Raw genomic sequence first — 15,104 nt, 5'->3', positions numbered from 1 at the left:
AATAAAATGATATTTACACTGTATAATAAGTAGCCCTCTAGTTTGGGGAGACTCTTAGAGGTAAAAATGAGGTGAAAGAAGAAAGAAAAGCAGAGAATGTGGGATTTCCACACAAAAATTTCTTAAATGGCTTTATGGGGAATCACACTAAGCTCTAGAATGATCAAAAATTTGAGGAAAGATGTGTTTCCAAGATAGAAGGAAAAAAGTTGGTGAATGGTTACTCTAGATAACAAACTTAATCCTAGTTATAGACTGCCCTAGTCTCTCCCTACAACCACCCCTATATTACTCTTCAGCAAACAGCAGTACCTTTCAAAGATGAGTAACAATCAGAAACAAATAATATAGGACCTAACACAGATTGAGAGGGAAGGAAGAGGGGGAAGGAAAGAATTTAAGTTGCCAAAGAAATTTCCAAAGGAAATAACGGGAAGAGTTACTTAGTTTTCCACTGTCTCCAAGTAACTACAGGGAACATTCTTAATGTAAATATATAATAGAGATTAAGAACACATTACGAATGGCAAAACAATATAATGATCAAGGGTGAAAATATAATCAGAAATGGGAAATGAGCAAGAGGAAATTATACAAAATGAAATAAATTTCAAAGATATAAAATATAATAATTACAGAAAAGATACTAGAAATGGAAAATAAGATGTTACATGTGCATAAAGTTCCTGAAAAGAACAAATGGAAAATAAAAATATTCAAATATGCAATTAAAGTAAACCTATAAAACAGAACATATTCTAACTCAGAAAAAAAATGATATAGAGCATTCAATGTCAAGATATATCCTAAAGAAATTACTAGACTTCAAAGATAAGGAAAGATCCATATGGACATTGTTAAAAAATGAAATTCAACTGAGTAAATTTTAAAGATCTTACTGGCTTTTAGTGAATCTTACTGGCTTTTATTCAGGAGCTGTACGAAATGAGAGATTTCTATAGGGAGAAGAGAGCAGGAACAGAGAAGTTATACTAGACCAAAAAAAGCAAATTGGTTTTGGCAAGGTCACTTTCCTTTAAGGGGCAGTAGGGCAGAATTACCCCACTAGTACTAGTACTAATTAAGTAATTCCTGATTGGTTTAAGATTCCATTTCTGAGAAAGGCTGATACTGTAATTAAGTTATGTCTCAATTTGGTGATGTGGGGTTTAGCATAAGTGACTCCATTTAGAGTCAGTTGTCTTACTTTTAACAATGTCAAAGAAGAAACAAGTGAGGTATGGGGGTAAAAAACTGAGTTAGCAACTTCCATTTCTGGTTCCAACTGTGAGGAGCCTCTAAGTTGCCACTCTGTCCTAACAACAAGTTAAATGACGAACAGACTGAAAAATCAACAACCCTTCTTGGACCTGTAAGAGAGGGGAGGACACACGGCAAACCACTGCCCCCAAGATAAGAGAGACTGACAGGTGAATACAGGAAGTCTCCACGTATGGGAGCAGAGCCTTGCTAGCAGAAAACAGACAGTGGGAGCCAGTGCTAGGGAAGGAAAACCTGAACTGTAACTGATGAATTGCTAGAGGCTCAAAGTTGGCAACTCTGAGAACTAAAAGCTCCAGGTGTACCCAGTCATAGGGGGCTCACAATATTTTGAGATTTGCATCCAGGAGCCCAAGTAGGTTCCCACAGTAAATAACGGAGAAAAATCCCTTCATGCCTCCAGCAGGAGGAAGAAAAAAAGAACAGTCTTGAAATACACCAGAGGACTCTATTCTAGACAAGGCCTGCCCTTGAGGGGAAACTAGTTAACTAGAGCCTGACCCTCTGGGGTATTATAAGAACCTAAATGACCTGGGGAAGGGAAATACCCAACTCCAGCCCACTCTGGTCATTCTCACCCACATGAGGGAGGAAAAAAAACTTAGTATGCTTGTGAAGTTCAAGGTACAAAGGCATTGGCTCACTGAAAAAACTGAGACCCAACGGTAGCACTTTATTTCCACTGGAGGAAAGATTGTTTTCACTTTTTCACTAATACAAATAATAATACAATAAAAATTCTTATATATGTATATATGTGACAGAGTTTCTCTAGGGTATTATTTTTCTAACAGAAATTATAAAATCACAAGGTACACACAGTTTTAACCTTAGAGAACAATTTTATAAAACTGAGTGAAGTGGCTGAACCATTTCATTCTCCTACAATCAGCATATAAGAGTTTCTGCTCTCATCCCACACTTAATTCTTCGATTTTGCCAATCTCATGATTGAGAAATTGTATCTGTATTTCCCTAATAACTAGTTCATCCTCTAAAAAGAAGCTGAACATATTTTCCCATTTATTAGATATGTTCCTCTGTTAACTTCCTAATCATATTATTTTTTCAATTGAGTTGTTTATCTTTTTCTTATTAAATTATAAGCTTTTGAAATACATCATAGATAATATTTTTCCCTTAAAATTCTATCAATTTTATATATTTTAAATTTTTTTGAACAATCTTAAACATATGGAAAATTCGAAAGCATACTAAAAAATTTCCCCGAATCATTTGTTAGTAGGTTACTGACATGATGCTCCATCACTCTTGAAATACTTTAATGTGTATTTCCAAAAAACAAGGACATTCTAATCCATAATCTCAATATAACCAATAAGATCAGCAAATTAACATGAATATTGCCAATGTCACATTTAAAAAACTAAAAATAATAGTGATAATTCTTTTAAAAATAATAAAGAACTGATGCTTAAGAGTATTAAAATCACAGTATCCACTCCTCAACAGATGATAATAAGGCTTTAAAATTCTTTATTCTTTCAACAAAAAGGGTGTACATTAGGATTGACAGCATGTGAATAATTGCTTTCATTTTTTTTTTCCTTTTCTTGACAACACAAGAGGGAATGAGATTAAACTGCTCCTGGAAATTTAAACATTAGATCAAACTTTCTGAGAATTGCTGGGAAAAGCTGAGAAGGAAATCTCCTTTGGCAATTTCTTTTCAAAGCTCCCCTTCTGGGACAGTCTTAATACAGATCTATTCAGAGGCTAGGGTTAACCTTTAAAAATCCCTTTAAGATCTAAGAATCTTTTATCTCCTTATCTAGTGCAACTTATTTATGAATGACATATATTTGTGTTATTTAAGGCTGTATTTATATAGGAAATATAAAAACAATAATCACTCACTGTAAATTTTTTAGTGTAAGCCAGGTAAGAGGAACTCTGTTATTAATTCTATATGCATTATTTGTTTTTTAGGACGACTCTGATGACAGAGCAGCTTCTTCAATAGAAAAATGGGAAGAGGGGCACTTGGGTGGCTCAGTTGGTTTAGCGTTCAACTCTTGGTTTCAGCTCAGGTCATGATCTCAGGGTCGTGGGATCAAGCTCTGCATCAGGCTCTGTGCTGTCCCTCTCCCTCAGCTTCTCTCCCCACCCCCTCAAGCTCTCTAAAATAAATAAAAATCTTTTTTTTAAAAAAGATTTTTATTTATTTGACAGAGAGAGACACAGTGAGAGAGGGAACACAAGCAAGGGGAGTGGGAGAGGGAGAAGCAGGCTTCCCGCGGAGCAGGGAGCCCGATGCGGGGCTCGATCCCAAGACCCTGGGATCATGACCTGAGCCGAAGGCAGACGCTTAACGACTGAGCCACCCAGGCGCCCCTAAAATAAATAAAAATCTTAAAGAAAAATGGAAAGAGAAAAACTGTGGAGACAGTAAGTATACATGACAACTTTGGGGAATTTTTCTGTAGTCTGAAGAAAATAAAATGGGGGAGCAGAGCTGAAGAAGGAAACGTAGTCAAACATAGATCTGTCTTTAGGCAGAAGAAGGTACACTAGCACAACTGAATGTAACAGGAAAGAAATTTAAAGAAGGAAAACGGACTACATGGCAGACAGAGGGGATCTGCTAAAGCAATGCCCTTGGGACATCTGAACTAAGAGTAGGGTACTTGTCTTTGCTAGGTGCAAGCACAGCTTGTTCATAATAATAGAAGAGAAAAGAGAATACAAGGAGAGAAATGCAGAGATATGTTGGTTAGATGAGAGGTATATATAACATGCAGTCTTTCCTATCTCATCTCTGAAGGGTGTTTTATACATGAATGTCATCAGCAGGTACATCTTGGCAGGAAAAAAGGTTGCAGACTGCTATTGTGGGCTACTCCTCTCTCATACTTTTCTTTTGTAGTTTTTTTTAGATTTTGCTATGGTTGTAACGTTCCCAAAGATTTTTTCAGTTTCTAAGTCCACAGTTAGCCTTCTTTGCTCCTGAATACTGAAATTATTCTAAGGAAAATAATTCTAAGGAAAAGCCCAAAAAGCTAAGGGAGAAATTGCATTTCCTTAAAAAATATTTTCTGCCTTGGGGCGCCTGGGTGGCTCAGATGGTTAAGCATCTGCCTTCAGCTCAGGTCATGATCCCAGGGTCCTGGGATCGAGTCCCGCATCGGGCTCCCTGCTCCTTGGGAGCCTGCTTCTCCCTCTGCCTCTCTCTCTCTCTGTCTCTCATTAATAAATAAATAAAATCTTTTAAAAAAAATTTAAAAAAATATTTTCTGCCTCAAGAAGTACATGTGAGGATAAGGATTTCAGAAAGAAAAATGTTCCTTTTTTTCCTTGCATCTGTTTCCTCTGAACTAAGTGGAGCCACAGTTTATAGATTTTTTTTCTAGAAGTTCTGAATATACCAATTGGCCAATTCAACGCACTGATTAGACAAAAAAAGTTATAAATACATTCTGAAACATAATTTCTTCTCTCATTTTCTGTCTACTAAAAAATGAGTCATTAGAATGCTTTGAAACTTAAGTGTTTCACATACTATTCAAAGGACTTCTTGGTTATAAATAAATAAAGCAGCTAAATATAAACCATAGCCATACCTCTCACAGCTGACTGCGAAGGCTGAGTCAGAACTTTGATGTCTAACGCACTGTTGATATGTTCTTCTAAAGTAGCGCAATATCCATCCACAACACTGGTAATCGTATCCTTCAAAGTTCCAAGATTATGGAAAACCTGCAGAGCTGTTCCGACTTGGGTTGGATTCTTTAAACAGGTAGGGGTGGCAGGGTGGGAATAGGTATAAATAGGAAAACAAACCAAATCAATATAAATCTACAACTTTAAGTAGTACATGAGCAGTTACTACCATATTTTTAAATTATCACGGACAAGAACAAAGAGTGCATTTGGAACAAATATTATTTTTAGTCATTATTTATTTCATAAAAGACAAAGTTAAATACTATGTATATTATTTCCCCCTTTCCCCCTTTTCTCCTTCTTTAAAGAATAACAAGATCAGAAATCGGTTATATTATTAGAGCTTATTTAAAATTTACCACCAATGCCTATAAAGAGAGCCATGCTGGAATTAACAACAACCCTACATCTTTTTGGAGAATAAATAAATGAATTCTGCAGAGTTAACTGAGGGCTGAACCATGCAGACTGACACTATTCATTTTCTTTCTTTTCTTTTCTTTCTTTCTGTCGTTCATTCATTCATTCTAACCACAAATATTTATACAGTGTTTACTGTATAACTGTCTTGGTTCCAGGTGCTGGAAATATAGTAGTTAAGCAAAACCAATTAAGTCCCTACCCTCATGGAACTTATGTTTCCTGAGAAATATATTAAAAATATATATGTAACAGAGTATCACAGGTAGTGATAATTGCTATAAAAAAATCAATCAGGGAATAAGAATAGAGAATCATGGGGAAATAATGGAGAAGACTCAGAGAATGCATCTCTGAGGTGATTTTCAAACAGAGACCTGAATATAATGAGCAAGGGAGTCTGAAGAGGATATGGGGAAAAACAGATCTGAACAGATATGAACAAAAATGCTGAGGAAAAAATATGCTTGGCAGCTATTCAAACAGTAAGAAGGCCCTGACTGTGGCTGGAACAGAGTGACTACAGCAGAGAGAGGTAGGCAGTGAGGCAGGTAGTAAAAATACTGTGAGTAGATTGAGTCCACAGTAATATAAAGAGGTTGTTGACTCCGTCACTAAGTAAATGATTTATCAAGCCAGAATCTAGTACATCAACATGTATCTCCAGGCCCAAACAGGTGAAAGTCCGCTTTCACTTAATGATTCAGTGACTATTATTAGAAGTATTTAGTTTAAAAGTTAAATTATTTCATTAACTTAATTTCTTAATGGTTAAGTTGATAAATAAGACAAAAAGTTACTTCTGAAACAAACTGGTGTTAATAACATGATGCAGTAACACGTACATGTACACACACACACACACACACACACACACACACACACACACACACACACCCAGAGGCAAAGCAGAATCAGCTTATAGAAAAAAGCAGACAAAGTTAGTGAATACAATACCCGTTTTAGATTTTTAATTAAACAAGAAAAAGAAGCAAATGGACATCATTTCAAATGTTTTAATGAAAAAAGCTTAATATGGTTATAACAGAATTTAAATTCTAGTATATACTGTCAATTCTCTATCAGTGAACTATCAAAGAAAATGGGAGAAAATAAGCTATTTCACATAAAATTGTTAACTGAAAACATGGGGTATGGCGCTATGCTTTGGTTGTTGTTAGTTCCGTTTTTTCCTTTCTCCCCAGAGCGATAATACTTTTTTACTTTTTAGTAGAGATCAAGATCAAAATTAGGCAGCTGCAAAGAATGTTTCTCTATCACTATACAAGGGTCTACATAATACAAAAAAAAAAGCATTACCTGAGCAACCTCAAAGAATTCGCTTTATAAAAGTAGAATAAAGACATTTATTGCAAAATCATATTTACTGCCTTTATTATTCTCAAAGAATCTGAAAAGCATAGCTTTTCAACATATGGCAGGTTTGCATGTTATCAGCTGAATGTACATTGTAAGATATATGTGTATGTTAACTGAAAGACTTAAAGTCATATTTCACTTGAAAGATCTGGTTAACATGGACCAGTCTTCATCATTTCCCACTCCAAAAATTATTAACTCTCCCAAACTTTTCAATACAGAAACATACACAGCTCCTTCCTTTTTTTTTTTTTTTAAACAAGGGAGGGGAATGATTTAAAGATTTATTTATTTTTAGAGAGAGAGAGAGAAAGAGAGCTCGCTCGCTCACAGGGGGATGGGCGAGGGACAAGCAGACTCCGAGCTGAGTGCAGAGCACAGAGCCTGACTGGAGCTGAAATCAAGAGGGGGCTGCTTAACACACTGAACCACCCAGGCACCCCTACCTCATTCTTAAAGAAGCATCTAATATGGGAATTTTTGAAATAATTATAATACTTATAATAATTCTAGTTGTAATTTTAAGCTTTCCAATTTACATGACCACTTTTTCAATTAATGCCAGTTATATTCATAGTTTAATATAAACACATCATTTGTGAATTGGGAAACTATAAAATATTGATTATTTGGGACTGCAGGAGATTATGCTAAGTGAAATAAGTCAAGCAGAGAAAGTCAATTATCATATGGTTTCACTTACTTGTGGAACATAAGGAACAGCATGGAAGACATTAGGAGAAGGAAGGGAAAGATGAAGGGGAGGAAATCGGAGGGGGAGACCAACCATGAGAGACGATGGACTCTGAGAAACAAACAGACGGTTCTAGAGGGGAGGGGGGGTGGGGGGATGGGTTAGCCCGGTGATGGGTATTAAGGAGGGCACGTACTCCATGGAGCACTGGGTGTTAATGAATCATGGAACACTACATCAAAAACTAATGATGTACTGTATGGTGACTAACATAATAGAATTAAAAAAAATTTTTTTAAAAAGAAAATTCTTTAACATACAGAGGAGTGGGCAAGTTATGTAAACGCAACTTTAAGAATTATCACAAAGTGAATGTATCTGTGTAACTACCACCTAGGCTATAAAACCAAATTATTATCAGCAACTCTGAATCTATTGTGGCTTCCCCAAATATATCTCTCCAGATATTACCACTATCATAATTTCTAACACCATTGATTAGTTTTGTCTGTTTCTGAATTTTACACTAATAGAACCATAAAGTAAGTTATTATTTTCTGTCTGCCTTCTAGTCAATATCTTATTTGTAAAATTCATCCATGTTGTTGCATGTAGCAGTTAACTTGTTTTCACTGCTATTGGAAATTTACCTTAATCTACCCAACTAACATCCAATTGGTGTACATTTGAGTTATTTCCATCGTTTAGGTATTTTAAGTAATGCTGCCATGAACATTCTGGTGCACAGCTTTTAGTGAACATATATGCATATGCATTTCTTCTGGGTAAGAGTAGAAATGCTGAATCATTAGGTATTTGTATGCTTAGTGTTTGCAGATTCTGCCAATTTTCCAAAGTCATTGTACCAATTTACACCCCAGCAGCAATACATGAGTTGTGGGTGTTCTACAACCTTACCAAAATTCAGAATTATCATCTTTTTAAGCTATTCTTTGGAACGATCAGTGTGGTTTTAATTTACATTTCCGTGATGACTAAGAAGTTATCCCTTCTTGCATGCTAATCATCCATTTGGATAGCTTCTTTTATGAAGTGCATATTCATTTTTTTTTTGCCCATTTTTCTCACTGGTTATTTTCATCTTTTACCTATTTGTAAAAGTTGTTTACATATTTGGATGTAATCATTTTGATAATTATATGTATTGCAAGTATGTTTTCCCACACTTAAGAAGTCTTGTGAGGAAAAGAAGTTCCTAATTTAAATGCAGTCAATTTTATCAACCTATGGTCAGCACTTTTAGTATCTTATTTAAAACTTTTCCTATCCCACATTTATGAAGATGTCTTTCATTCATGAATTTATCCTCCAGAAACTCGATTGGTTTGTCTTTCACGTTTAGAAATATAATCCACCTGGAATTGCTTTCTATATGAGATAGGAGCCAAGATTAGTGTTTTTCTATACAAAATACCAAACTGGCCCATTAAAATTTATTTGAAAAACAAACAAGGAAATTAAAATTTTCACCTCCTTGCTCTCAAAGCCTACCTTTGCAGTAAATAAAGTTTCCATTTATGTGTTTGTTTCCAGACCTTCAATTCTGTACTATTTGTCTATCCCCATTACATCAACTGACCTGTGTAAATTGTTGTAGCTTTAGAATTAAGTCTGATAGTCCTCCATTTCTGTTCTTCTTCAATTTGGTATAGGCTATTCTTGGTTCATGATACTTCCATATAAATTTTATAATGGGCTTGACAGTTTCCATTAAAGAAAAAGCTCCTGAAATTTTGAGACTACATAAAATCCATACATAAAATTAGAAAGAATGGAAATCTTTATAAGAATGATTCTCCAATCCATGAATATGGTAGTTCTCTTCATTTACTCAGGTCTTCTTTAATTTCTCTTAATAAGTTATAGTTCCTGTGAAGAGCTATTACATATCTCTAATTTGAATCATTCCTACACATTTAGTGCTTTTTGATATTTAAGTGGTAATTTTAAAGTTTTTTTTGTTGCTTGTATACTAAAAATACAGTTGATTATTATATATTGAATTTTACCAAACTTTGAAAGTTCTATTAATTCTAATAGTTTGGAGATTGTTTTGGATTTTCTATATACACAATGTTATTTCTGAATAATTTTTATTTCTTCATTTCCAATCCCTGTATATTTTATTGCTTTTTTTATTACCCTGGTTAGGATCTTTAGTATGTTGCTATGTAAAAGTGGTAAGAGTAATATCTTTGTATCATTCCTAATCTCAAGTAGAAAACCTTGAATATTTCACTACTGAGATTTTCAGAGATGCCATTTATTAGATGAAGACAATTCTATTCTAGGTCTGCTAAGAATTTTACATCATAGACTGTGTTGGATTGTATTAAATATTTTTTCTGCATATACTGAGATGATCAATTTTTCCCTTCGTTGATGACATTACATTGTACTTCTAGACTAAAGCCATCTTGGTAATGATGAATTATCCTTTTTAGATATCCTGACTTATATTTGCTAATACTTTCTTTAGTATTTTTGAATTGATTTTCAAGAGAGATAGCTAATATCCTTCCTTATAATATTCTTGTTTTGATATCAAGTTTATACTGGCCTCATGAAATAATCAGGTAAGTGTTCCTTCTTTCTCAATTCTTGGATGAAGTTTGTAAAAACACTGGTTGGTTTATCAAATGTTTGAATGAATTCACTAGTGAAACTATCTGTCCTTGAAGTTTCTTTAAGGGAAGTTGTGTAATAATAATTTTGTCAATACAACTAATCAGATTTTTAAATTTTCCTAGTGTTATTTCGGTAAGTTGTTTTTCTAGAAATTTCTCAATCTTATGTAAACTTTCAAATGTACTGTTTTAAAGTTATACCTAGTGTCCTCTTACTAACTTATTGGTTTATGTTGAATCTATAATTAGGTCAACATTTTTTTTCATAATACTAGTAATGTGTGTCTTTTTTTTTTTAAAGATTTCATTTATTTATTTGACAGAGAGAGGAGAGAGAGAGCAAGAAGGGGGAGCAGCAGACAGAGGGAGAAGCAGGCTCTCCACAGTGCAGGGGGGAGCCCAATGCGGGGCTTGATCCCAGGACACCAGGATCATGACCCGAGCCAAAGGCAGACGCTTAACGACTGAGACACCCAGGCGCCCTAATGTGTGCCTTTTAAAAAGCTTTTTTTCCTACCCTTAACAGTCTTTTTCAGTATTTATCAATTTAATGTATTAATTTTGTCAAATAACCAACTACTGGATTTGTTCATCACAGGTCTTTGGAGTCAGAAGCCTAGATCAGAAGCCAAGCACTAGTAGTTAGTAGCCAAAACCTTAGCAAATTATTTAACTTATTCTGAGACTTAGTTTCCTCATCTGCACTACAGTGAAAATAAATGAAAAAATCCTTATAACTGATCTAGCACTGAAGACAGAATGAAGAGCTCAAGTATTAGTTGCCTTTACCTTGATCTGTCGGAATCATAGTTAATGTGGAAAGAATGTGGGCTTTTAAAAGTAGATAATCTTGGTACAGAAAGAATGGGTTGCCTCTATAATGGCCTTCAGTTCCTATGAGGACCTCCCTTGTGAGCACCACCACCACCACTAAGTATAAAAATAAAATACGTCTACGAACGCAAAAAAAAAAAAAGTAGATAGTCTTGGGACAAAAACCCAACTTTGCTATAATCTGTGTGACACTGGGCAAATTACCTTATCACTCATCAAGCTTTATTTTATTTATATTATTAATATTCCCTTCCTCATCAGATTTTAAGATGTCTTAGGGAAGTTTCCAAATTTGTTTTATTCACTTCAATACTCATAATATCTAGCACAGGTGCTAGATAGACAGGTGTTGAATAAGTAAATGAGTAAGTAAATTTTTATGATTTGGCTTGCTAATATTATTCTTTCTATGACAACTGAAAAGACTATTGAAATAACACACTTAAAATACCTAGTACTAGTGGAGCACTGGGTGGTTCAGTTGGTTAAGCGTCTGCCTTTGGCTCAGGTCATGATCCCAGAATCCTGGGATCCAGCCTCGCATTAGGCTTCCTGCTCAGTGGGAAGCCTGCTTCTCCCTCTCCCACTGCCTGCCGCTCCCCCCGTACTCGTGCTCTCTTCCTCTCTCCTAAATAAATAAAATTTTTTAAAAAACCTAGTACCCAGTATATTAGTAGTACAAAATATTGGTTCTAAGATCATATAGTAATATTAATATTGATATTCTAAAAGTTAAAAGAATACTAGAATAGCCTTTGTTCCAGTTCCCAAGGAATTCTTATCACTACATCTTTACTTATCATTGAAATGAGCAGTTACCCAATAGATACCATCTGAGTAACCTCTGTATCTCAATTTCATAAATTTAAAAATGAGAAGGATCAATAAATGGAGATTCCCAAAGCTATCTGAAAATCTTTTTTATAAAAATGTAGCCAACAAGATCTCAACTCCAAAAACTGTGATTCAGTTGGACCACACTGAAACCTGGTTACAGTATTTTTAAAGCTCTTCAGATGCTTCTGATATAGTTGGCCTGGCAACCATTTGGGAGCCACTGGATTCCCGTCCGGCAGATGACTGCCCGACTTAGAAGGATGAGAATCATTTATTCATGTGAAGATAGTTTTTTAAAAAAAAAAAAAATTAGAACGGAATACACAAAGAAATGACAGAGGGACACTACAGAGTAGTTGAAAGCAGTAAACAGATTCTATTGCCACAAATATTATGTACATTAAAAAACACCTAATAAAAGACAGTGTTGGGGGCACCTGGGTGGCTCAGTTGTTAAGCATCTGCCTTCGGCTCAGGTTATGATCCCAGGGACCCGGGATCCAGCCCCACATCAGGCTCCCTGCTCCATGGGGAGTCTGCTTCTCCCTCTCCCACTCCCCGTGCTCGTGTTCCTCTCTTGCTGTGTCTCTCTCTGTCAAATAAATAAATAAAATCTTAGAAAAAAAAAAAAGGACAGTGTTGAACTGATAACAAGGATTTGGTCACTGACAATGTTGAGTGGCATTCTGTAGAAATTTTATTTTATTTTACTTTGTTGGTAATAAAAAATGATTTTTCTAAATATCACAATTTAAGCTGTTTGAGGAAATCAAATAATCAGCTGAAAACGTAGCTTGTGCTAGAGAGTTGCAATGAGAATATATTCTTTATAGGGCAGATACGAGAGATTTGGAAGCACTGGAAAGAAACTGGATGCTGACTGATTACAATGGACAAGAGGCAGGGAAGAGCCTAGTGTCTTGGAAGTTTCAAATTGGTGAGCCTAAGAAGACAGGGAAAGAAGAAGGACAATCAGAAGGAGATCATCTGGGTGAGTGGGTGGGAGAGAGGCACAGGAGGATCAGAGGCTGCGGCTAACAGAGCCCCTAGCTGTTAGTCATGCTGAGTCTCAAGTGCCGATAGGGCACTCTTGGTGGGAAATGAGAACACTTTTGAAAGAGATAATCACATCAACCTAGTCTGGGTGGCAAACTAAACTGAAGTAATAAATAATGAAAAGAGGGGTGTCGGAAACTATAAATCACAATGGAGTTAAATCAAGAACAGAATTAGTGAGAATGAGAGAAGAGAAATGGAATGATAAAATACTCTAGCCAGGAATGAAATTGGAACATTAGAAAAATGGAAAATGAAATCATTTTGTTTAGCTATGATGCAAGTGAAAAACATCTCCTGAAGATACTGAACATTAACATCCTTTCTCCATCATCCCCTCTCATCACAGACAAATACTATAGATTTTGACCACGGGCTTTTTCCGAGTCCTTACTAATAATAAATCTCAGGCTTTTAGTTCCCTAATCTGTAAAATGCAGGGGCTGGACTAGATGAGCTCTAGTACCCTTTCCAGTACTGAAACATAATGATTTTACTGTCATTCAATGTATATCATTCACTATGCACTATCAATGCACAAGACACGGGATAAAAAAATGAGGCAAATATCGCACTCTTTTTAATATTTATTGTCTGAAAGGACAGAAAGACAAGTAAAGGAGCAATGAGAACACCCCATGATAAATGAGAGGAGAAATGCAGAGTTTAATGAAAACACATCAAAGGGGTGATTAACCCAAAACTGGGGAGGGAAAGGAGAATGGAGGAGTCAGGAAATGCTCCTTGAAGGGTGTCTCAACTAAGATCTGAAATCAAGGTGTCCGGGGGCATGGAGGTAAGGAGGTGTGAAACATTTACATGAGGATGGGGCACCTGGGTGACTCAGTTGAGTGTCCGACTCTTGATCTTGGCTCAGGTCTTGACCTCAAGCTCATGAGTTCAAGCCTCACATTGGGCTCCAGGCTAGGTGTGGAGTGATTTACAGGAGGAGGCCGAAAGCAAAAGGGAAACTCCTTCAAGCAAAGGAACAGCATATACATATAAAAGCCTGTGAATGAGAGCGTGTGATAGAAACTAAGTCCACTAATAATGACAACTGACAGGTAAGAGATCTATACAAACACCTGCTACAAATTCAAGTGCCTATGGAAATGGCTCTCAAATTTTTGGTAGATATAAAAGAATTACCTGGGGGAGCTTGTGAACTGCAAAAGGGGCATATGGAAGGCTTGTGGAATGCTGGTAAAGGTTTTAGTTTTTTAAAATCTGAATGTTTAGTTATATGTTTGTTCACTTTGTGAAAAACATTGCGTTGTACTCCTATAATGTATGTACTTTTCTGTTAATTATATTTTAATAAAAATGTCTAAGGTAAATATTAGGAAATGAAAACAAATTGTGACAAAAATGTAAGTCAGGTACCTTAAATACCTAAAACACCATTCAATAATGCTTTATAGCTTGGGGGGAAAGATATTAAATTGAATAAATATATGAATGTTTATATTACTAAATAAACATGAGTCTTGTGTAATTTTTTTCCTAACACAATAAAAACAAGTTTTTATTGAATACACACAATCACAATTGGTTTTTAAAAATAACTGGTTCCTAAAATACTGGTTAATGTGAAATATATATTTCAGTTTTGCATGTTGTTATGGACTGAATGTCTGTCCGTCCTACCCTCACCCCCACCCCATTCAGTTGAAGCCCTAACACTCAATGGGATAGTATTTACAGATGGGGCTATTGGGAGCTAATTAGGGTTAGATGAGGTCCTGAGGGTAGGGCCCTGGTCTGATGGCATGAGTGCCTTAAAAAAGAAGATACCAGAGAGCTTATACACTCTGTCTCTGCACCATGTGAGAATACAGCAAGGAGGCAGCTGTCTGCAAGCCAGGAAGAGACTCTTCAGCAGAAACTGAACCCTGCCCAACCTTGATCTTAGATTTCCACCATCCAGAGCTGTGAGAAAATAAGTATCTATTATTTAAGCCACCTAACCCAGCCTGTGGTTTCTATTGCGGCAGCTCAAATGTTTATATGCTTTACAAATGTATTAAATTTTAGATGGTGCAGTGTCTAAATTAGTACCCCCTGCCCCCAACAAATTCACGTCCACCTGAAATCTCAGACTGTGACCTTATTTGGAGAAAGGATCTTTGTAGATGTAACTAGTTAAACTGAGATGAAGTCATACTGGTGGGCTTTAAATCCAATGACTGACGTCCTTATAAGAGAATAAAACACAGAGAGACACACACCATGAAAAAGGCAATGTTTGACAACAGAGGCAGAGATTGGGG

The 15,104-nt window shown here is 35.8% G+C and overlaps 1 protein-coding gene across 1 annotated transcript in view; it reads right to left on the bottom strand.

Annotated features, from left to right (window-relative positions):
- COG5 (component of oligomeric golgi complex 5) overlaps positions 1-15,104 on the bottom strand; it is a 310,052-nt gene that overhangs the window by 116,941 nt on the left and 178,007 nt on the right. Inside the window, exon 8 of the mRNA XM_088018413.1 lies at positions 4,863-5,028. Within this exon, the coding sequence (XP_087874539.1) occupies positions 4,863-5,028 (166 nt within the window). The remainder of the gene's footprint in view (positions 1-4,862; positions 5,029-15,104) is intronic.

This window comes from Eumetopias jubatus, unplaced genomic scaffold (genome assembly GCF_037043125.1).
Source record: "Eumetopias jubatus isolate StellerSeaLion01/CBP00866 unplaced genomic scaffold, mEumJub1_p1.0 scaffold_14, whole genome shotgun sequence".
Classification (NCBI taxonomy): Eukaryota; Metazoa; Chordata; class Mammalia; order Carnivora; family Otariidae; genus Eumetopias; species Eumetopias jubatus.
Note: the sequence above shows the minus strand (reverse complement) of the source record. Positions and strands in the feature narration are given on the sequence as shown.